The 26,168-nt window shown below is 37.1% G+C and overlaps 1 protein-coding gene across 4 annotated transcripts in view; it reads right to left on the reverse strand.

Moving 5' to 3' along the window:
• LOC131075925 (cleavage stimulating factor 64) overlaps positions 1-26,168 on the reverse strand; it is a 52,893-nt gene that overhangs the window by 8,545 nt on the left and 18,180 nt on the right. For 2 of the 4 annotated variants that reach the window (XM_058012885.2, XM_058012884.2), the window contains exons 3-6: positions 15,066-15,295; positions 14,073-14,279; positions 13,041-13,306; positions 12,863-12,940 (exon numbers count right to left, since the gene is read on the reverse strand). In XM_058012885.2, the coding sequence (XP_057868868.1) occupies positions 12,863-12,940; positions 13,041-13,306; positions 14,073-14,088 (360 nt within the window). In that variant the 5' untranslated portion in view covers positions 14,089-14,279; positions 15,066-15,295. The remainder of the gene's footprint in view (positions 1-12,862; positions 12,941-13,040; positions 13,307-14,072; positions 14,280-15,065; positions 15,296-26,168) is intronic. The other 2 variants (XM_058012887.2, XM_058012886.2) reach the window with 2 other exon arrangements.

Consider the following 26,168-nt stretch of genomic DNA (forward strand, 5'->3'; position numbering starts at 1 on the left):
TTATGTCATAGTTAGGCTTTACTCGTATATAGTTTCTGAGTATGTGATCATACCTGGTTATCGCCGTGTGCTCTTCCAGACTTATACGGCGGTAGTCTTTTTCCTTTTTTCTCCCGTGAGTGTCACTAAACTGAGCGCCCACTCAATATATACTCTCTGCCATCAATTAAGAGTCACGTCTTATTAGGAGAGACGTGTCTTGCATTCTGGATCACGTCCTTCCAGATGGGCAATTGCTTGGGTCGTGACCATCTGAAGATGTACAGCCCAGGGCGACCCTTGTCACATTTACTTAATGAATTTATTAGTTACTATTTATTTTGTAACCTTCATCTTAACTAAATAATTATCATGATATAACTGCCACGGTTTAATACGTGACTATATATATATCTATGAATTGAACAATTAACAGTTAAATAATTAATAATCGATTTCATACATTATTATTATTTAGTGTTTTTGGATATTACTAACAGAAACATATATTCCCATTAATATGAGAAATTAGGATATATACCATTATATATAAATATGTCTGATACATTCATCCTGGGGACATGACACTTAATCATATGATATGAGACACAAAAAAATAAATGACCCCAAGTAAGCTTAAGTATGCAGGTGTGAATAGACCTACTATGAAACTAGTTAGGGAATATACTATGTTCACACTAACAACCACCTTAAATGCAATTAAATATGATAAACTGCAAGATACATGTATGGTGGATGGGTCTCACTATAAGGCTGTGTTAGGTACTCAAGTACAAACAAATAAATCTCTCACAAGCAAAGAAGAAAAAGCCCCTCTCCAAAATGTTAATTTTAGTAATCAGACTGAAAGAAAATAACAAAGAAAATAAATGCAACACATAACACAATGCTATCCTAGGAAAACCTCCCTCTTGGAGGTGAAAACCCCAGCAAGAAATCTCAGATCCAATTAGGTTAAATATAACAGCAAATTACAACATAGCTCCTCTAGGGCATACAAGTAACTTATCTGATTCACAACTCAGATTAGACTTGATCAACTTGCCCAGAATTCAGATTTCAGACCATATGGTGATATTTGCATGCCCTAGGATGAATGTCTTCAGGTCTGGAGCAGATTCAGCAACCTTGAATCAGGTTCAGCACCCTAGGAGCAGGCTTGGTAGACTTAAGAGCAGATTCGGCAGGCCTGAGAATAAGTTCACCCAGTTAGAAGATGATTCACTGAATAGTTCGCTGCCTTAGATGATTAATTCACTGTTTAGGAAGTTGGCACAGCAGAAGTACGAGTATTCACTTGGTTGATTGTGTTTTTGATCCTCAAATGATCTTACTTATATATGAGTTCAAGTCCACTATAAACCTTGGTCGGCCTTATTCATTTTCGCGCCAAGTCACAATAATTTGAATACTTTATTTACAAGTTACATCGAATAGGTCTTGACCTATTTACAATTTACAAGTTATATATTAATCAATTTGCCCTATTTAGGGCCTGCCCTTAATCGGATATTACAACTGAGATTCCTAAATGTCAAGGCCGACAGGCCACTTGACATTTTGTGCACTAGGTCGGCCCTAGAAGGGATCCGGCCTAGCTACACAACAACACAAAAGAGAAAGATGCAAAACATGTACTAGTGAAAGAAGGAAAGGACTCAACAAACCCCCAAGGACCAATCATGTAACCAAAGTACAATAGATATTCCCCATATACAAGAGAAAGAGAGAGACTATTTAGCCCCTCGACAATGTATAATCTCCTGCAATGATAGTAGATGCTCGACAAAGGATGATGATGAAGATCCAAGAACATCGAGCAAGATTCCTCCCCTTGGGAAGAAACGATACCAAATATAGATGCAAGATGTCTGATGATGTGTTATAGATGTCTTTGAACTATGTTCGAGTGACGACATGCTTGTATATTAGTATGCCACAATCAAATCGAGTACAAACCCATTAAATGAGGAGGGTGAGAAACCAAGACCTTGTGCAAACAAATGAAAAACAAGATCCAAAGATGAAGATGCAAACCTGCAATATCTATGAAGTACTCATCCCAATGTACCAAATCTAGAAGACTATTATGTACCTACTAAAAAGAATGACTTGTAGCAAGATCATCTAGGAATGGAGTGTAATGTATGTCTCTGAATATCTCCCAACTTCTGATCCAAAGAGAGCATAGGCACTCAACACTGCTACCAATCAATCCAAGGCCATGATCATTCTTGATATTCCATGCTAGCTTTCGATTAAGTGTACCTGGTTTAGGGACAAGTCCATCGAGATGTGGCAAGAGATGAAGCCACAAAAGATGTTTCAAGATGCCAAGACTTATAATTCTCATTGTTAAGGGTGATTACAAAAGGATGAAGAAAAATCCATGATTTTACAATGATAGGATCCTCATATATAGATTATAGATCAAAACACGCAAAATTGGAACCCTCACAACATAAAAAGTGGTTCCATGTTTTGCAAGATATTCAAATTACATGTCAAGACAAAAAGACAAACTTCAAACTCAAACATGCGAAGTCGAATAGTGGAATTGGATACAATAGCTAGCTACTAAGTTACTAACTAATAACTATTACGAATTTATGATGATTGTCTTTGAAAAACATCATAATAAATTTCATATACAATTTCCTCTTCTCCAACCTAGTGAAAAATTGGGGAGAAGAAGGTATGATCCTCGCATTTGATTGTGGCTCCATGCTTGGCATAGAAGATTGTGCTTGTGGCTCCACCCTGCTAGTAGATGGTGATGACTCCACCATATCAATGTCATCCAATCCAATCTCCTTTACTTCCGCTAAACCCACATCCTTCATAGCTTGCCTCTCCAAATCAGCAATATCATCCTTTGTAAACAAGGGAGGCCTCATTATCCTACACCGTCCAATCACTAAAGGGATCAACATCATCCAAATCAATAAGTTCCTTTGATAGGTCCTGCACCTTTCTTGTGCAAAGTTGAAGGTCGTATTGCACAAAGACAAGATCAATGAGGCATTGTTGAGTCAACTTATTATGCTTCTTTGTGTGAATGGCATCAAACAAACTCCAGTTGTGCTCACAACCTAAAGCACTAAAAGGATGCGACAAATTTCAAAGGGCTAGGCTTTGCAAATTTGAGGTATGTCCAACCCAATCTTCCCACCAAGAACCTGCAAATAAGATATTCAAGTTTTTGTAAATAAACAATATTCTATTAAGTAATTTATAACTTGCAAGATATAAGACTTCACTTTTTCTTGCTTGGTGTTTGGGTGTCTCTTCCTCATTTAGCTAATTGCAAAGAAAACAACCTCCCCTATCTACCTTATAATTCTCCAACTTTAAAATGACGAGGTCTCTCACCACATTTGTAGGTGTCATACTCTTAATACATGTGTCCCTTCGTAACCTCCCCATGAACATCTTTGAAGCTATCACAAAATAAGAACTTGGGGTTGAGTAGCAACCCGCTGCATGAATGGGTTGGTGGAGATTAGTATTCCACCTCAAATCAATGATCTCCCAAATAAGAGCAAATCTATTTGCATCCCCCCTTAAATAATTTTGGATGGCCTCATAAATATATCACATTGCATTTTTCTCGCCAGCCACCAAACACAAAACCCTCACCAACGGCTCAATTACCTACAAAGTAGAAACAAATTTAAATTACAACTTACAATGAAACAAAAAACTTTCAAAGATTAAAAATAATGGATTCAATTTGAAAATTAAGTAAAGTTGAAGTTATCCTAACAATCTCTATAGCTCTTGTTGCAAAATCACTATCAAAAACTATTTTTGCAACCTTTCTCCATCGACCTTCTTTGAATAAGTTGACTCTACCCATAGTTGACTCACAAACATCTACTTCTAGGGAGTCAATAAACTAGAAATACTTTGCAACATTAGAAAATTAGTTGTAAACCTTGTAGCCCCTGATTGCACAAGGTCTCTAAAACAACCTCCTCCAACATCAAGCTTAAATTTTCTACATTCTTTATTATGTTGGGGCAACAACTAGTTTTATAAAAGTCAACTCACCATTTGAAGCCACTAAAAAATTGAGAGTGCGGTTCCTTCCATCACTCTAGCCATCTGAAAGAATTGTGCATCCAAATTATCGCCATTGCTTCTTTTGACCTTCCACAATTTGTTTTACATCTGCAATAGCATCTTGAAGCAACTTGCCACTTAAATCTTTGGGAGTGGGGTCCTTGTACCCTTTACCTAAAACTATCGATGATGTCACCAAGCACTCCCAATATGGACTCCTTGCCACATTGAAGGGAAGGTTGTTATAATACCATTGAAGGGAAGGTTGTTATAATACCAAAAATTTGCAAAAGACTTACCTACTTCTATGTGTGCTTCCCTATTCTACCCAATAGCTTCTAATGAAAGTTGTGATCCTAGTACATTTTTAAGGTATAAAAACCCTTGCAAACCAACCTTGCTCAAAGTGGATGAGGATGGGACACGTATATGTGGACCACAACTAGAGCCCACAATGCCTTTTGTACCCACATCAGATTCTCTTGACAAATTAGGAGCAATCATTTCTTGTATGCCTACTTGTGCCTCTGCCCCCTTCAATTTCTTTTCATCTAGTGTTGCAAAAAGGGCTATCATCTCCCGTTCTACCTCTTCAAGGGCTGCTTCACATGCCTTGGCATCACAACAAGGAATACCTACAAGATTTTTTAGGCGACTGATGCTTCCACTACGCCTCTTCATGCACACCTATTATAAATAACAATCCCTTGTACTAGTCCCATTATGCCATATTTCCAAGTAGGGTCACATCACTACTAGGGGGTCTCCTTCCAACGGGCTAGCTTGCACTTGCTGAGTCTGAACTAGACGCAAAGTTGAATGCCATTGTGATTATATATTAACCTACAATATCAATAGCAAGAAAAAATAGTGATTAAATTTTTTTAACATACTTAAAAAATTACAAGTCGTTCATAAATTTAATTTAGTTTATTCAAAATTTCAACATTCAATGTTATATTCTGTCGGATATCTAGTATCGTGCAACATGCTCACTAATTAATACTATTGATGGTTTTCAAGAGCGTAATGTGGATGTTCTTATATTTTCAAGTAATCGAATCATTTTAATGCATTTCGTACAAAACAAACCCTGAAATGATTTTTATTTTAAGGCATCATTGAGAATTTTAAAATGACAATCAAACATAAGTTTTAGTTGCTCTTTTTAAGTGTTTGGAATTCAATAAATATGCTAGATTTTGTAAAAATTTCTAACATTTTCAACGCTATAGAAAATTTGACACAATGAACAGCCACGCTATGAAAATGTAAAAATTTAAAATACTTAAAAAACAAAATGGGAAAAAGAAAATCAGAACTTGCCTAACAAAATCGCTGTGAAAATTGTTAAGAGTTTCTTGTGTTGAAGAGGGGTAAACTGCAGGGTTTTATAGCCAAATATTGGCCTTGAAATTCCGTTTGACCCAATTTTAAACCACATCACACTTTTTCCAAGCAATTTTGCTATGAATTCCCCATGTTTTGACCCTCATTTTGGCCTTTTACAGGTCATGTCGCAATTTCATGTGACATAGGCAAGTGAATGGGGAGTTTAATGGTCAGTCATCACAGATTCAGAGATTCCACGAGTTTAATGGTGAGTCATCACAGATTCAGAGATTCCACGAGTTTAATGGCAAGTCATTGCAGATTCCACGGTGATTTTAATGGCAAGTCATCGTCGATCCCACAACAAGTTTTCCATTACAAGTTTTAGAGAGTTAAACTAGCGAGTTGCTCGCGCAGTTTTCAAACCCACGAGTACTCTACAACTTGTTGAGTTTTCCATTTATGGGAATATCAATTAGTTTAGCTATGGAGGCAATGGATGACAGCATGAGAAATCCTTCAATGCTTTCCATTCACTATCATCAATCATTCTTAGGAGTTAGGGGAACATCAATTAGTTTAGCTATTTAAGTATTGGATGATAGCATGAGAAATCCTTCGATGCTTTCCATTCACTACAATCAATCATTCTTAGTGTAATAAATTGCATTAGTTATTTCTTCCCCTTATGTGACACCAGATACAATTTATAAAAATAATCAATTATCAATTATTTAGAAGCAAGATAAAACCATACAAGTTAATAGTACAAGAACGCATTTCAAAGTGTATGAGTTATTAGCATACTGAAGCACTACATATTAACATAACTTTATCATAGGTTTACAATTTTAATCTGGATGCTTAGATGCATTAAGTTTAAGAGTGATGTTAAGAAGACTGTCTTGCATTAGATATGAAGAAAAGATTTGTAGACGAAAATTAAAAAAAAATACATATTGGCAGAAAAGCTAAACTTCTACATTAAAATTAAGGTCAGCTTAGTTTATACGGTATGATGGTTGGCAATAAAAAACTTGGAGATTTGTTTATACTTTTTTATTCCTTCATGTGTATTGTATTTCCTGAAAAAATTTTAACATGATGCTAAAAATTATTAATTGTTTCGCATAGGAAATCACAGCAACAAGTTGAAAATCTTGAGACTGTCTTGGTATTTTAAAAAATAGTTAATTTGGAAACAGAAGTATACTAAAGTCCAATGGCATTCAAGACTGTCTTCAAACATGTAATTGCAAAGCCACAAGAATCAAACACAACAATCCTGCCAAGCCGAAAGCACAATTCCATGGCCCCGGATACAAATTCAGATGTGGTGATTTTTAAATACTGCCTAACATAGATGCAGCTAGATATGGCATTCAAAAAACACATACATAACACAATTTTATAAGCTAGTGGAGGAGATTTTATTTTTGAAGCAATATAGAATTATACACATAAAGTTGCTACTATATTCCAAAATGTTTATACTAATAATTAAGATATAATTTCCTCATCAAATCAAAGGCAATGATAGAATCGTATGCTATCAACAATGTCATCACTATTCGCCTGATATTGAAGTTCCAAATCATCAAGATTCTTTAGAGAAACAAGATAGCTCTATTGAGTACAACCACTAACTACACTCAAAGAACTAAATGAAGATTCAATAAAGGATCCTCTTGCCATGTCAGAATCCTCAACAATGAGATTGAAATGTGTCGATGCATTTATGGATACATCAATGTCATTCATCTTAGGATAAAGCCTACGAAGTCCCTTCTTATAGTTTGTAAATGAGTACGACAACAGATGAAATTGAAATGGACATATACAAGGTTTTCCCCTTACTATTGCCATCCTAGTAAGCTTCACAAAATGGATGAAGCTATATGAGCACTCTAATTCCTCTCAACTAAAGAACTTGGAACCTATAAACAAATTAATGTCACAAATTACAAAGGGGCAAAAAATCAAATTGAAAAAAACAAAAAAAAAGTTCAAATTTGAATATAATTCATAAAGTGTCAGGCCTATGGCAAAAGTCTAATTAAAACTTTTTGCAGATGTTTAGTTATGGCACCATGGTAGTTCCCCACTTCATAGGATTCATATTTCTTATCTACAATTGCATCAACATCTGCATAAGTTCCATTGAAGGATGCAAAATCTCCAAATTCATCTTAATCTTCATTGCAACTCTAGGGTTTGTATACATATGTAGACAACCAGGACCTTCATCTGGCAAATGTTCTCATTTAGGGGCTTGCACTACTGTAACCTCCATTTGTTAGAATTTCTCTTGCATGCTCTCTGAGGTTCAAGTTTACTCTTCTTGTATATTTCATTCTCTTGCACTCAATATTTCTGTAGTTGATTGTGTTCTTTCTTTCTTTCTCAATGTAGCTTTCTATTTGCTTCTCTCTGCTACCTATATAATAGCTGGCAGAAATGCAGTTTCCTTTCCTAAATCCTCTCAGCAGAACAGGCCTAAAAATCCTAAACAATCTATCATATATTGCATCTGAACATCTAAAAAATCCGAGCAAACCTCATGCCAATTAAGCTTTTTAATTGGCTCACCAACCACCATGAGGCTGCCTCTATAGACAGCAGCAAGGTCCCTCAACACCACTGTGGTTTCCAAATCTATGCCTACAACCCACATGAACTAGAACTAGACATTCATTTTATAATAATGCAATTGCCATTAGCCAATTTAACTAGGCATGGATCAATGGTCCACTCAAATTCAACTGGCTCCACATTAAGTAATTGGTCCAAATGGAATTAAAACCATTGCTCGGGACATAGCCATCATTAAGGATTCTCTCACATTGAACACATCTGAGAAGAAAGCTCCTGTCTCTAGTAACTCCTCTAATACTGCTCCTTGCAAGTTCTCCAACACCATGGTTCTTTCTCAGGACCTACAAGACCTTTGCAATGAGATGAAGAATTTGAAAACCACTATCAGACAACTGCAAGATCAATTAAACAACTCTGGTAGTGCTGCGGGGGAACCTCTTAATCCTTCTCCAAGGCTCCTATCCCCCAAGGAGGCCCCAGAATTTTATGAATCAAGAGCAATGTTGCTTACACTATGAATCAGATTTTCAGGCTTTATATGACCATAGAAGCAATAGTCTTTTAAGAATTTCCGATTTATCTTTTCTTGCCCTCTCCACACAGTTTTACGTTAAAAAATCACAATGATTTGAAAAAAATGGTCAAACAAGATTCTGACCAATAAACCTACAAAAAATCCTGATAAAATCATGACATGCAATTAAATTGCAATTTTCCACTTTTTTATTGATTTTTTCAATTTCGGATCAAAAAAATTCAGGGTTTCTGGGATTTTTTATTTCTGTTGTATTTTTTTCTATTTTTCCCTTATCCTAATGCTAACCCTAACCCAATATTTTCCCCTTTTTTCCCAATTCAATCCCAATAAATTGAAAAAATCATTATCTTTTTGGTTTTCCAAGGTATTCCCATGAAAGATTTTTGGTGCTATGCTAACATAACATTAGCAGCTGCTCGACACATTTGTGAGAAACGCTCCACAGACTCCATATGTATCTATTAACCAATCCATTCATGGCAAATTAAGGACAGAAGCAAGGTCCTTCATTCGCAGTAGAAGCAGGGAAAAAGCCATTCACATATAATGAAAATCAGGATGGTAAAATGAGTTTCACAGTTGGCCCAGCCCTTCTTATTTAAAATATACCTTATATCTCTTTGGTTTCCTGTTTTTTGCTTATGTTAGTCATGTAGATTTTAGCAATCAGATTGATAGTAAGAAACAGAAAACATGAAATCCACACATAACACAGTGATACCCTGGGAAAACCTCCCTCTTGGAGGTGAAAAAACCTAGCAAGAATATCTCAGATCCAATATACATTAAGGGCACAACCAAACCACAAATTAGCTCAGATAGGGCACAACAAATGATCACCAAAGTACACACTTATCTGCAACTCTGATCAGATCTGAATATGAACGAAATTCCCAGAATGTCATACACTGATCTTGGATGATGTTCGCTGGCTGAGGATAGCAGATTCAGCAGGCATCACAGACTTAGGAGATGATTCGCCTTGCCTAGAGTAAGCTCGCTCAAGGTAGAATAACTTCGGTTCTCCAAGTAGGCTAAATTCGCTCAATGATGAAGTGATCAGGTCTGCTGCTAGGTGTGATCAGATTCGCTGTTGTAGATGTCTTGATTAGTGCAGATCGCATAAGGCAGAGAGATGACTGATTATGAATTAATTGTGACTACAAGTCACCTTGTACTTATATGAAACATACCCTTAATTTTCTTGGTCGGCCTAATACATAATTGGCGCCAAGATACAAGATACAAATTCAATTTACAAATTACATTTGAATTAGATCTTGCCTCATAGCAACTTACAAGTTACATTTAGATCATACGCCCAAATAGGGCCTGCCCTATATTGGATATAGCCATTGAGATGTTTAAATATCAAGGCCGACAGGCCACTTGATATTTGTGTAGTTGGTCGGCCCCCAGAAGGAATCCGACCTAGCTACAAAAACCAACACTCCCTCTTAGCTAAGGAGGATTCCTTCTTAACAAGTCACATAGTGACTACCACCATGGCTACTCCCATGGATGAAACACATAAGACGTTCACCATAGCTACTCCCAGAGGGTGAACAAGCACATTATGGAATTTCTTCCATGATACCCACCATACCTACTCGCAGAGGGTGGGCCCACCATGCCTACTTGTAGAGGGTGGAAGAGGGCTTTCACCTCAAACTTCTCCCAGAGAAGAGTGCATTACCACCATGCCTACTCGTAGAGGGTGGATTCACCATACCTACATGCAGAGGGTGGAACGAGGGCTCTAACCTTAAACTTCTCCGAGAGAAGAATGCATCACCACCAAGCCTACTTGCAGAGGGTGGAACGAGGGCTTTAACCTCAGACTTCTCCCAGAGAAGAATGCATCACGAAAAGATGTGGCTTCCTCTGAAGCTGAAAGAAACTAACTCCCTCTAAGCCTGACAAGCTCCCTCTGAAGCTAAAGATGTCAAGCTCCCTCTAACATTTCCTCCTTTTAGAAAAGGAAGTCTTCATTTGACCTTTGCTCCTCTTGAGATGTCCCTATGCCAACTTCTACAGAAGAAGCAAGAGAAGTAGACCTAAATTTGCAATCCCAAGCAAAATGACCATACTTGTCACACTTAAAGCATTGGATGTGAGATAAGTCCTTCCTTTTTGATTTAGGGGTAGGATCTGAATCTCAGTCTCTATCCCACTTTCTTCCTTTGCCTTTATCCATATGCGAAGCAAGGACTTGATTTTCTACATCATAATGATCACGCTCAATTCCTCTTGCTATCAACCGTGACTCTTCTTGTATGCAATCTGCTCTCAAATGATCGAACTTGTAAAGTTCTGATCTTGCACTAATTCCTTGAATGTAAGACTCCCAAGATGCCGGAAGACCATTGAGAGCAAACATGGTCAAGTCACTGTCATCAACAACCTTCCCAATGGATGAGAGTTGATCTCTCAAATCAGAAATCCTCATGAAGTATGCTATGATGGATTCACCTGTCATCATCTTGATGTGATGAAGCTGCTGCTTCAAAGCTAGGGCACAGCTGGTGTTGTTGATTTCGTATATCTCTTCCAATGTCTTGAACATTTCGCTGGCAGTCTTCAGCTTGGAGATGATAGGTACAATATGATCCTTCACGGAGTCAACCAGCATTCTCTGAGCTTGAAAATCTTTCTTCCTCCATGAAGTATTTTCCTCTTCTACCTCAGGTTCAATGGATGATCTCTCTACAAAGTCTGCAAGATCACTTCCATTCAATGCAAGCATGATTCGGAATCTCCATGACGTGAAGTTGGATGCACCATCCAATCTATCTTCAGCCCTGAGACTGTTCAACATTTCGAATGAAGTGATAAGAGAAAATAGGAAGAGGAGGGAACAACTACAATCAATTTGATTACTCCTAATTCGAACCAAGCTCTGATACCATGTTGATTTTAGCAATCAGATTGACAGTAAGAAAAAGAAAACATGAAATGCACACATAACACAGTGATACCCTGGGAAAACCTCCCTCTTGGAGGTGAAAAAACCCAGCAAGAATATCTCAGATCCAATATATATTAAGGCACAACCAAACTACAAATTAGCCCAGCTAGGGCACAACAAATGATCACCAAAGTACACACTTATCTGTTATCTGCAACTCTGATCAGATCTGAATATGAACAAAATTCCCAAAATGTCATACACTGATCTTTGATGATGTTTGCTGGCTGAGGATAGCAGATTCAGCAGGCATCACAGACTTAGGAGATAATTCGCCTTGCCTAGAGGAAGCTCGCTCAAGGTAGAATAACTTCGGTTCTCCAAGTAGGCTAAATTCGCTCAATGATGAAGTGATCAAGTTCGCTGCTAGGTGTGATCAGATTCGCTGCTGTAGATGTCTTGATTAGTGCAGATCGCATAAGGCAGAGAGATGATTGATTATGAATTAATTGTGACTACAAGTCACCTTGTACTTATATGAAACAAACCCTTAATTTTCTTGGTCGGCCCAATACATAATTGGCACCAAGATACAAGTTCAATTTACAAATTACATTTGAATTAGGTCTTGCCTCATAGCAAGTTACAAGTTACATTTAGATCATACACCCAAATAGGACCTGCCCTGTATTGGATATAGCCGCTGAGATATTTAAATATCAAGGCCGACAGGCCACTTGATATTTGTGTAGTAGGTCGGCCCCCAGAAGGGATACGACCTAGCTACAAAAACCAACAAGTCATGCCCTTTATGACCCCTGAAATTATTTGGTCAGAACTTAGCTTCTTGGAACTTGGCAGCTTTACTGTTACACAGTAATTGTAATGTTTGTTCTTCTCAAAATCAGAATTATACCTTCAGATTTAAGATCTCCCTTGGACACGTAGGTAATTGGTTATTCTGAGAAATCCATTGGTTTTTGTTTCTATGCATGCGTAAAATCTGAAGATTAGGTACCATGAAGAATTTATGGAAGCTGTAGACATTCCTTTCTTAATTTGGTTATAAAGAATTTGATCCCTTTTTTACCTTCTCAAAAAGAGAAAGATATTCTGTTCTACAGGTAATTTTATCCTTCTCTAAGAAAAGGCAAACAGCTTACAGTTAAATCATTTGTGTTAAGTTTTGGATAGTATTTTGGTAGTTCCTCGGATTGTTTTTGGATAGATTATATTGAGAATACTGCTACACCTTGTGATTGATCTTGTTTTGGCCTTTTCAGCCATACCCATACCTCAAATTTCAAAGCAATATATAAAAATTCAAGCTTGAAACCAGGTATTGGATCATAAAATAAATAAATAAAGTTCCAAGATAAATATAGAGATTAGCACATCAGTTCAAGATATTGGTAGAAAAGAACCTGAAACAGAGATTTTGTCAGCATTGGGTTTGCAACCAATATCTGACGAGCTTGCTGTTGATTTTGTTCAATGAGAACCTACAAACAGATAAATTAATTTTTAAAGTGGCATCCTAGCAAAAGACATCACTAAGTAGATACATATGATGCAACACAAATAGAATAAGGATGGCAATACCTTCATTTGGGACATGACATCATAAAGCTGATTCTTAGACATGCCAGCTAAGTGAGAGAAAGAAGCATTGCCAGCTGCACTGCCACTGTTCCCACCAATAATTGATTGACCATTTATCTGCCCAGCATTCTGTGTTTGACCAGGCATGGATGTGTATGGACCTCCAAATACTCCCGCCATTAGAGAGAACAACGACCACTCTGATGTCTTTTCTAGTGGATTGGAAGTTAATGCTACAGTTTCCAGAACTGTCCACTTGCTCCTCACTATAAGCAATGACAATTATCAATCTTAAACCATTTTTGGTCTTTATAAAATATCATAAGCTAAAAAGATAAAGATGAACTTGGAGATTTCCATAGTTGCACTTAGTCACCTCATATGTCTTAAAAAATGGAATACAGTACTGTGCTTTAGTCAGAATGTATTCAAGTGTAAATGTGAAACTGGGCTAGATAAGAAAGAATATATAACACGAAATGATATTGGGCCCAAGCAAGACCCAGATCAGTACTGTGTCTTAAAGGACTTACTTGTGTCCTGTTTTTTTATAAAGTTTCACTGATGACATTCCAGAAAAATCACTAAAGTGCCTACAGTTTTGTTAGGGGGTCCTTTTTATCTCCTTTTTCATTGTTCATGAATATATGAAATTAAATATTGACAACCTCATTGTTGTATGATCAATAGCTCATTGTGTCTTTCACTAATTTACACTTCCTTGCATTGATTGTGGTCATCTTGTAAAGTTAAATATTTAGACAATAATTGAACTTATAAGTTATGAAAAAAAATGTTATATTTTCCTTCTATGTTTCGCTGAATATCTTGTCTTTCAACAGATAAAAGAAATACAAGAACTAAAATAAAAGTGTAGAATAAAAAACTAAGTGGAGTAAACCTTAGGCAAATCAGTGTCTAAAGAAGCTGCATAATAAGATAATCTTGGGAAAGGAAGGCCCTTTGTCCAATAAAGATAACAGAGCACAAGACAATAAGCATGCTGATATATAACAAGAAGCATGTGGGTACCGGTAAATACATGCATATTTGTACAGGCATGTATCTATGTGCACGCGCACACACACACACAGAGTCCACAGACATCCGGCTGCAATGGCAATGAGGAGAAGGAAAGACAGGATTTTTATTTTGCTAGATATAATCCCATAGCATCAAAATAGAGGTGCCGAACATATTTGTTCCAACAAACAGAACCATAGCTTTTTTTTCACTCTCCTGCACACGGAAGAAAATGATAGGATAGTAAAGCCATGCAAAAGGTTACAGAACCACAGAAAATCCAGCTGATATCAGTAGAGACAAGAAACAACATAGGATATATCAAGCTCATTTGTAAAAGCTTACAACATGTAACATCATTTACACCCCTGTATCCTAGACATCAATAGCAATGTGTGAGCATCAACCCAGAGAGTCTAGTTTAACAAGCAAAAGGTGGTTTTACTCTAAATTCTTAAAATTGACCTTTCAACAATAATGAGATGACACCAGAGACCTGATATTTGTCATTTTTGAAAAAATATACACTAGAGAATGGCACGGGATTTTAATCCCAACCAAAAATCATTCCCATCTAGCACCAACAAAATGACTCAATATGTATATTAACTGGCTCTACAGTTCCATCCACCCCAGCTCTTATTTTTCAGTTGAACACAAACCTAAGCCCAGACACATTGAATTATTCTCAAACTCAAGGCCTTAACATTTCAGTTAACCTCTTTGTTAAGAGTTTTCCGGATTTTTTGGATTTTCAGGGTTTCTAGGGTTTCGCAAGTTTTCTTCATCTTTCAATTCTAGGGAGGTGAATTTACGTCGATTATGTTTTAATCGACAATATACTCTCATATTTACAAAATTGCCCCGCAAAAACAACATTGTCAAGACCCCTTCTGATCTGATTGTAAGAACCAGCTATTAAATTTATTGAAAATTTAGATGCATAAAAATATTCTCAAGTCCACACAGAAAAAACTAAAAGGAAATAAAAAGAATTCTAACCTTGAGAGAATTTGAATAATGCTGGAATATAGCTCCTCCAACAGCAAGAAGTGAGTTGAGACAACCAAAGGAGTGTCTTGATAAACTAGCACTTGCATAGAAGGTGCAAGGGATGTGCCGATAGGAAATTAAGAGAATGCCATTATCTTATTTTCTCTGAATCCAACTATTATTATCCCTCATCCTTAATTCATTCAGGATTTTCCACATGCCAAAGTATTTTGTTACACCTGAAAAACAAGCACATGCAGCTACAAAATACTTAGACCCCTATAAAGATAAGGACTAAAAAATACCATTCAACATCATTTTGTGATGAATTACATGAAATGCCAGGTCATGTCAACATATACAAATATTAGTCACCCATACAGCTTAAAACAACTATACCTACATATAGAAAATATGAAAATTTTGATTTGTATTTTGACAAGCCAATCCAAGCCACATCTGTTTAGATTAATATCATATTTTTTACTAGTAACATGACAAAACAAAACCAACAGAATTAACAAAAAAAAAACAATCAAACAAGCTCACATTTTAAAATACAGCCTTTACATGTGCCCTTTAATTGTTCACCAGTTTTGCTGAACATGGCACATAATGATCAAATAGCATCTCAAGATGATTTGGCATTTAATACTAAGTTACCTTACCACACTATCATAATGTTTTATATACATTTTGCTTAAATTCATTCTGAAAGTTCCTAAATGTCACAGTACAAAACATAGTCATCTCACAAATTAGAGGTCGCCAATGTGAGCATGCCATTGGAGTTATCTTAATTTTGGTAAGTGGTGGAAGCAATAAGAGCTTTAAAACAATCAATAACACTTACAGCTACTTCAAATCAAGATTAATCTATTATGGTTGCTCTTTTTCCCTTCTAAGAAATGAACCTTATACAAAAACACTTTATTTTTCTCAGACGTGCCCACAATTATTGACTTCCAAGGATAAGATGAACCTCTAAATTGAGTTGCAAATGTATCAAGCACAAGACTTGTAAAAATATAGAATAAGTAATTAAATTCTAGGAAAATATTCTACTCAACCTACATATCAAGATCTGTTGAAAAAAGTGAGTTGAGCCTTGTGGTCCCATGGAGAGTACATGCAGCAACTGTATGTGCAGGTCAATAACTGCACTTGTAATTTACAAACAAAAATAAACAAATTAATTTATTTGAAGTTGCTTCAAACTCTCAATACCCCATCTCTAGCTAGGGTTGAGATTGATTTCAATGTTCCACAGGGATGTGTCCCCCCACAAAATCCCCACATTTCCAAGAAAGGGATTATTCTAGGACGTGGGAACTTGGACGGGATGTTTCTAGGACACCCCTTAATTTGGGGACGGCTTGGTGACTCTGAAACATCTCTAAAATGTTAGGGAGCTCCAAGGAGCCTCCCAATCATCCTAGGGACTTCCTGGTGTCCCCCATGGTAGTAAAATAAAAAAATCAATATTTTTTAAAAATCAAAAAGTGTTTTTGCTTGCAAATCACAAACCCTAACCCTAATGGTCTATGGGCTCCACCCAAACCCTAATCACTCACAAAAAACTTATAAATAGGCATCTAACTTCTAAGGCTCATTTCCAATCGCTACTAAGATTTTGAGCAATAAGGACTTCATGTTGCAAAAAATAAGTGATAGAATTGTGAAATGACACTCACCATTAAGGTTTCTGCAGTTTTGAGGGCCTTAATTTGTGCTTGGTGGTGGTGGCTCTACCCCTCAACCCTGCCCTATATTGTGATAAGGAACGCATCGAGATCATTGCCCCTCCAACCTCGTTGGGGACTCTACCCTTAGACACACACAAGGAGCATTTCCCCTTCACCCTACAAGGGGCTCTACCCCTAGACCCTTGTGAGGGACTTTGCCCTTCAATCCTACAAGGGGATTTGCTCCCAAACCTCCACCCACCATTGTAAATGTTAAATGTAATTTTTAATGTTTAGTAGTTTAAACTTTACTTAGTATGCCAAATTTTCATTCATAATTATTATACTTATTCCTTATGCATCATTTTATAATTAATTTTTCAAGTATAATAAGTATTTGCACAAATAGTTTGCCACCCCGCTACCCTTTTGTTGTTGTCCTCTCACGTCGCCAAACTTGACCCTTGGTCCCCCTATCCCTAAAACTCATCCCCCCATCTGAAAATGCAATAGCCTAGGGCTTTACATTCAGTTTAAATTGCACAGCAACTATCAATTGATTCAACAATAACATGTTCAAACATTTTACAATAATTCAATATAAGAAATGCCTAGCAAAAAACACAAAGAATTGATTTTATTTCTAATCAACACAATTATAGAGTATCAAAACAATCTTACTAGTTTGTTGTCACGGGTGGACCATTTACATGTAAAGATAATTTCCTTGCAGACCCAATTCTTCTTCACACAATATACTCTTTTGATTGAAAACCACCTTTCAACGATATTGATTTAACCTATGTGGATGCTTAGATCTGTCTTCAAACAGATTTGCAAATGCTCCCTCCCATCTGTTGTGAAATATGGCTCGAAGAATAATGACAGCAATTCTGGAAGACCGATTGCCATGAGTTATTGATCGTCTCCATCATTGAATCCGGTTTAAATACAAGAGGAAAGGTTGCCTACGTAGGGACATGTCCATATGTGGCAGTTGCCACGTATGGACATGTCCCTATGGAGGCAACCGTTCATAACAATTAGTTTGTTTATGTTTAATTTCCAAACTGTATGGTCTGTTAATATATCACTCTCCAGATAATAACCGATTTACCATCAGTTAGATTCACGAGGGCTATATCTTAACACTCCCTCTTAGCAGGAGTGGATCTAAGTAATTTTCTTGGGAGCATATTCTGTCATGACTTCCGACACAATTCGGGACAACATTTAATATAGTCTTGTCATGAAAATAAACTCAATATCATGATATCCGGCTCAGTCCGGGACAATCACTTAAGAAGTCAATCATGAGATGATCATATACTTTAGGATCAAGATATCCGGCACAGTCCGGGACAACAACTTAATGTAGTCAATCTTGACACTTGGTCAACTATTGTCAAGATCGTCACCTTGAAATAGTAACCTTAAACATAAGAAGATCGTCATCTTCTTGAACACAGTTAGAATATTGCAATATACATTTTATTTATTTATTCATGAACAAATTACACATGGTAGGAATTCCATCCTAATAATCTCAATTATAATCTAGTCATACCAAGTTTACTTATGAAGTATTCTATCTTCAATCTTGCAAGTGGCTTGGTGATGATATCAGCATTTTGTTCTTCAGTACTGATGTACACTAGTTTTATGACATTTCGATCTACCATATCTCTTATGTAGTGATAAGGGATCTCAATATGTTTGGATCGATTGTGAAAAACTGGATTTATTGAGAGCTTGATACAACTCTGATTATCACAGTGAATTATTGTTGAATTCAGAGTTTTTCCAAATAATCCAAATAATAACTTTCTTAGCCATACGCTTCACGAGCTCCCATGGAGGCTGCCATATATTTTGCTTCGGTGGAGCTTTGTGCAACTACTGAACCAAGATATCATAGCAGAACCAAGACTGAAGCAACACCCTATAGTACTTTCACGGTCAGTGGTACTTCCGGCCCAATCAGAATCAGAATATCCTTCAAGTTGAATCTCAACATTTTCATACTTTAAGCCAAGTCCGATTGTGCCTCGTAAATATCTTAGAATGTGTTTAGCAGCCATTAGATGTATCTTCTTAGGTTCACACATGAAGTGACTTAATACATTTGTAGCATAGCAGATATCAAGACGAGTATTTACCAAATACATGAGTGAACCGACGATTTGTCTATAGAGTGTGGGATCTGTAGGTTCTGAATCTTCTGCCTCAATTTTCAGCTTGTGCAAATTAGTTTCCATTGGTGTAGCTAATGGCTTACACTCCATCATCCCAAATCTAGTTCGAATATCTGTGGTGTACTTTCCTTGATTTAGGAAGATGTAGTTTTTCTTCTGCCATACTTCTAATCCCAGAAAATAATGTAGAAGCCCTAGATCCTTCATATCGAATTCTGCTGCCAGATCTTGCTTACATTTCTCAATGAGATTATCCTCTCCTGTTATCAAAAGATCATCCACGTAAAGGACCAATATAATCATATTGCCATTTGAAGCCTTGAAGTAGATGTTGGGATCTGCTAGGTTCTTGGAGTACCCTAGTTTGGAGAGATAGTTGTCTATCCTTGCATACCAAGCCCTAGGTGCTTGTTTTAACCCATAGAGAGCTTTCTTTAGTTTACAAACATAGCAATTTTTATCACGTATGGTGAATCCTTTTGGTTGTTCTATATATACTTCTTCTTCAATTGAACCATTTAGGAAGGCAGTCTTTACGTCCATTTGGTGAATTTTCCATCCTTTGGATGCTGCAATTGCAATGATTGTTCTTATTGACGTATACCGGGCAACTGGGGCAAATGTCTCTTCATAATCAATTCCTGCTTTCTGAGAGAATCCCCTGGCCACAAAGCGAGCTTTATGTTTTTCAATGCTGCCATCAGATGCATATTTGATCTTGAATAACCACTTGGATGAGACAACTGATTTGTCTTTTGGTCTAGGCACTATATCCCAAACAGCATTCTTTAGTATAGATTGATATTCTTCAACCATAGCATCTTTCCAAGCCTGTTTTGATAAGGCTTCTCTGACATTTGTTGGTTCAGAATTTGTGAGTTCGGTTAGAAGTGCAGCATAACATTTTAGAGTTCTTGTTCTCTTATTTTCTTTGGAAATTTCATTTGGTTCTACATTATTCTCTTCAATCATTTTCATTGCCCATAGAGGTCTTTTCTTGTTATTGAGTGTTTCAATATTTTCATCAACAAGAGGTTCAGAAGCTCTTATGATGTCCTCCCTCTCAGTGTCTGAAGGTTTGGAATTTTCTATGATATTCTCCCTCTCAATCTCAGTTATGTGATCTTCTTCTTCTTTAGTAATGTTATCATCCTCAGGTTCTTTGAGTGTAGTGTTTTCTTCAAACTTTACATCTCTACTTATCTCAACAGATTTTTTCCCTAGAATGTAAATGCGATATCCTTTAGTATTTTCACTATAGCCAATGAAGATACCTCTTTTTCCGGATGGTTCTAGTTTTGTCCTCTTTTCTTTAGGAACATGTATATATACGGGACAGCCAAATATCCTTAAATGACTTTAGTCTGGTTTGTTCCCTGTAAAAGCTTCTTCAGGAGTTATGTTTTCTAGAACTGAGTGTGGACATCTGTTTTGAATGTAGACTGTTGTATTTGAAGCTTTTGCCCAGAATGAAGTGTGTAAGTTTTGGTCATGCATCATGGCTTTTGCTGCTTCAATTATGGTTCTGTTCTTTCTTTTTGCTACTCCATTCTGTTGTGGATTATATGGTACAGTATACTCCCTCTTAATCCCAACAAAATTACAAAAGTCTTTGAAGTTGTCAAATGTATATTCTCCCCCATTGTCGAATCTTAACACCTTAATTTTCTTCCCTGACTGGTTTTCTACTAGTGCCTTGAATTCTTTGAACTTAGATAGTACTTCATTTGAGTCTTTGCACTTTAGAAAATATATCCATGTTTTTCGAGAGTAGTCGTCAACAAAGATTATGTAGTATAAGGATCCAGTTAGGGATGGTGATGACATGGGACCGCATAGGTCTGAGTGAATTAGTTCTAAAATAACTTTTGATTTGTGCTCGCTTGAGGGAAAAGAAACTTTCACATTCTTTCCCAAGGCACATCCTTTGCAAATGCCTGTGTGTTCAGATTTTAGTTGGGACAGTCCTAAAGTAATCTTCTTTATGTTGGATAGAGCACTATATCTTAGGTGTCCTAATCTTTTGTGCCATAATTCATTATTATTTGAAACTTCAAGATTTAGTGCTTCCTTTTGATCACTGCATAGTTTGTATAGGCTACCATCTCTTGAACCTACTGTTATGGCATTTTTGATATTTGTATTTTTAGGCCAGAGTAGAACTTTATCTTCATTGAAGGTAACCCGATATCCTTGATCAGCTAGGCCTGAGATTGAGACTAGATTTCTTTTTATTCCAGGTACAAACAGAACATCCTTTAATTGTAGAGATACTCCATTTCTTAGTTTGATAGTACAGGTCCCAATTCCTTTCACAGGATATGTGGAGTTATCTCCAATAGTAACCTCTTCACTTGAGTGCCCGTTAAGTGTTTCAAACTGATTTCTGAATCCAGTTATATGCCTTGATGCTCCACTGTCTACGATCCAAGTGTTTTTATTTGTATTTATTTCGCTTGATAGGGCTAAGAAGAAAAGTGAGTTTTCTCCTTTGACTTCGGCTAGAGTAGCTTGTGTTTTCTTCCTTTCTGGACAATTCCTGTGAGTGTGCCCATATTTGTCACATTTGTAACACTGAATTTTAGACATATCTCTTTTCTGATGGTTTTTATTTCCTCTCTTCCGTTTGGAGAACTTTTTCTTTTTGTTGAAGGTATTGGTATTAAGTGTTTGGATTTCTCCTTCTTTATTTGTCCCTAATCCTCTTGAGATTAGTCGAGATTCCTCTTGAATGCACTCATTCTTAAGTTGTTCAAATTTGGGTAAGGGGGGTGTTCTGCTAATACATTCAATGTAGGATTCCCATGAAATTGGATATTGTATCATCTTTATTCATCTTGATTTTTAAAAGTTGTTGTTTCAAGGTTAACATTCTGCTCGCATTGTTAACTTCATATGTATTTTTAATGGTTTTAAATACTTCATATGCTTTAGGCAGTCTGGCTATAGATGGAAGAATATGATCTTTGACTGAGTCAATAATTATTTTCTTTGCTTTATTATTACGCCTTTTCCAGGTAGATTTCTCTGGTTCATCATTTGGCATGTCTAGATTTTCTTCTATGTAAGACTCTAATTCTAGTTCCTCAAGAATGGCAATGATTCGTATCTTCCAGGAAACGAAGTTGGAGGCTCCTTCAAGTCTACCTTCCACTCTCATATTACTTGACATTTTGAATATTTTCTTAGTCGGATATATCCTCTGCGTACATAGCCTCTGCGTTGATTTGTTATTTACTTCCGATAAATGCTTATGAGTAATATGGCTGTCTAATTTATTCTCTTAATATACTGGCTCTGATACCATGTTGTGAAATATGGATCGAAGAATAATGACAGCGATTCTGGAAGACTGATTGCCGTGAGTTATTGATCATCTCCATCATTGAATCCGGTTTAAATACAAGAGGAAAGGTTGCCTACGTAGGGACATGTCCATACGTGGCAGTTTGATCATCTCCATCATTGAATCCGGTTTAAATGCAAGAGGAAAGGTTGCCTACGTAGGGACATGTCCATACGTGGCAGTTGCCACGTATGGACATGTGCCTACGGAGGCAACCGTTCATAACAATTAGTTTGTTTATGTTTAATTTCCAAACTGTATGCTCTGTTAATATATCACTCTCCAGATAATAACCGATTTACCATCAATTAGATTCACGAGGGCTATATCTTAACACCATCAATATAATTTATAAGTGTTTCAAGTAGTGATGCCCTAATTGGGTAGGTGCAAGATGTGGCTGCAATCTGCGCACTAAAAAAAAAGTATTTGATCTAGTTTGTCCCCAAATTCACTGCCTAGGGATTGAGGCATAAAACCCTCAAACATAGGCAATCGCCTACAATATACCTCAAGACTAGATCACTGCCTAGAGTAGGGTCTAGTTTGTGGAAACTAGACAAAGATATAAGTTGATATCCCTCAACGACTGCAATAAAGGCTCCGTCCTTAATGAGTATAATTTGAAATCCTCATAGAAGGGCCCAATATTGATCTACTGAAGAGTGTTATTCAGTTGTTGGTAATGCTATTTGATCCGACCTCAAAGCTTACATCGATGATGAAATGTCCTAGCAATAGAATTGGACCTGTGATGTGTGGAAAACTTTAGCAATCTTCAAGTTCCCAAGTCGAGTGATTAACAATAAAAGTGAGTAGAGGGTTTTCATCCTCACCTCATAGCACTCAGCCACAGAGGTTTTCATCCTTGTGAGCAGAATAGTTGCAACAGTAAAATTATCCTTTTTCCTATATCCTAAAATATGCATATACACTTCTCTTTATACCAAGTTGATGGCACCAAAAATTAGTTGTCCTTACAAACAAGTTGGCCAATAATAGATATAAATAAATTTTACAATCCCCTTACACAAGTTGGCCACCAACAACAAATTATTTTTTATTATTATTAATTAAATAATTAATATTATCATTAATATTAAAATACTAATATTATTATTATTATTATTATGCTTTCAAAGAGCTGTTGTGGTGAGGACATGGCAATCCTCCCCTCCAAAATGTTGCTCGAGCAACTTCAATCTTGGATGCTCAAAAATCTCCACACCTTCCCAAGTTGCATCCTCTAGTGGCAAGTTCCTCCACTTCAACAGATACTCCAATATGATCCTATTTCTCAACTTATTCTCTCACATCTAGGATTGCTTTGGGCTCTAGGATCAACTTCCCCTCATCATCAAGTGGTGGAAACTCTAACAAAGGGGTAACCCACTGTCCAAGGGCATTCTTCAGGCAAGACACATGGAAAATGTTGTAAATTATATTGTTCTCGGCAAGTTACAGCTCATATGCAATTTCACCAACCTTCCTTATGACCAGCTTCAGCTTATCAACACTGCTTCCTTTGAGTGAGGATTGCCTACGGAGTTGCAATCTCAAAAACACTATGTCTCCTACCTTAAAAAACCCTCTCAATCTGGTGGTGAACAACATACAACTTCTTCTATTATTGGGCCTGCTAAAGGTTTTCTTTGAGTACTTTCACAATTTCCAAGCTTTGCTGAAGCATGTCTTTAGCACTTGGTACTCTACTATCGACAAGAAACAAATCCATGAATGAAATGGCACCATACCCATAAAGTGCCTTGAAAGGTATCATACCTATTAACATGTGATGGGTTGAATTATAGCAATACTCCCCAAGATACAGTCATTTGACCTATATTGTTTGTTGTCTTGTAAAATAGTTCCTCGTGTAATCTTTTACTTATTTGTTCCCAATTTTCATTTGCCCGTCGATTTGAGGATGATAGCTAGTATTAGGGATCAATTTCGTGCCCATTAATTGAAAAAGCTCTTGCCAAAATAGATCGATGAACTTGTTGTTCCTATTCACTCACAATGTTCCTTGGCAGCCCGTGAAGTGTGATTTTTTTTTTAAATAACAGATCAGCAACTTGTGGAGACATGTACTCTGAAGAAATAGCATGGAAATGAGCATATTTAGTGAGCCTATCAACAACCACATGGATACAATCCTTACCTTGCACCTTTGGAAGGCCCGTAATGAAATCCGTGGAGATACTCTCCCATTTATGATTTAAAATGGGTAGGCGCTGCAACAAACCAACTAGAAATACATGCTCTATTTTGTTTCGTTGGTACATCATACACTCCCTAACATGCTTCAAAACACCATTTTTGAGCTCTTACCATGAAAAATGTTCCTTTTCTTGTATGTCTTGTAGTAACTTGAATGACCAACAAGTGGTGTTTCATGACATGCCCTTAAGATTCTTTCATTCACCCTAGATTTTGGTTCAAGATACACTTTATCTTTGTAGAGGATGAGCTCATCAACCACCTTGAACCTGTAATCTTGCAGCTTACATCTAGAATGTCAATAGAAACTGCATTCATATAGCATATTTCGGCCATTATGTAAGCCTTCCAATCAGCTGATATATCAGTCATAGAGCAGAAATTAAGGTTTCCTAAATAGTGCATCAGCCACCACATACTTTTAACATACTCAATGTCAAAATCATAGGCTTGGAGTTTGCTTACCCATTCTACTTTCTATCATTCAAATCTTTTTGATTGAGGAAGAATTTCAAGCTATTATGATTTGTTTTAACCATAGCTGCAAGACCCACAAAGTACTTCTACGAGTTTTTCAGCTAAAAACTTGTAGAGAAAACTCGCAGAGTTTTTGGTGAGTTTTTAACAAAAACTAAGTGAGTCTCTAGCAAACACTCAGCTGCATAGAAAAAAGAGGCACAGACGCATCAAAAAAAAATAATCTTCAAGTCAGTCTCATTCTCTTCATTAATACATGAAATATAACATTTAAATATAAGTCACATTTCAAAATGTCTTAAGTTATATCTCATGTATATATTGGTAGGATGGTTGAGAGTTGTTTCAGATCTCTAAGAGTTATGATGCGAATTCTAGGTTTTAGATCTTATAAATCTTCAAACTTAGTCAAGTTTCAATAATCAGCAGGCTCCTATCAGCATTCTCTCGCTCTCTCTATCTCACTCACTCTATCTACCCTGAATTCTAGACCTATCTCTCTCCCTATCACTCTTCCTCTATCCTCTCTCTACCACTATCTCGGTCTCTTGTCGCTCCCCCAAGATCTAGCTCCTATCAACATTCTCTTGCTCTCTCTATCTCACTCACTCTATCTACCCTGAAATCTAGACCTATCTCTCTCCCCATCACTCTTCCTCTATCCCCTCTCTCTACCGCTCTCTAGCTCACTCTCTCCTTTCTCCTCTCTCCCCCAGGATCTAGACCTATCACTCTACCTCTCTCTCTCTCTCACCCTGAAACCCCCACGAGGTGTGTTACCCTCAAACTCGTTTTAGCAAGGTGGGCAAGCCACAATGGACTCCTAAAACTAGACCCTCTAGTTCTACCTCTTCCCTGCTTTTCACTAGAGCTAGGAAGAGGAAGATGCAAAATGTTTTGATGCAGTATTTGCTTTTAGTTTTACAAAAACAATTTGCTATTTTCATTTTGTTTCAGACTGTGATACCGGTTCTTCCCTATTTTGGCTGGGTCCTAGTCCTGGTCCGTGCTCGGTCCTGGTCCCAGCCTGGTTCGCTCTGGGTCCCACCCGGGTCCTACCCAGGCAGCTGGGTTCCCTGTGGGTCCTGCAGGACCCACAGGGAACCCAGTTGCCTGGGTAGGACCCGGGTGGGACCCAGGGCGAACCCAGGAGGACCCGGGTGAACCCAAGCCCGTGGGTTCCCAA

The sequence above is a fragment of the Cryptomeria japonica genome, chromosome 9 (genome assembly GCF_030272615.1).
Source record: "Cryptomeria japonica chromosome 9, Sugi_1.0, whole genome shotgun sequence".
Lineage (NCBI taxonomy): Eukaryota > Viridiplantae > Streptophyta > Pinopsida > Cupressales > Cupressaceae > Cryptomeria > Cryptomeria japonica.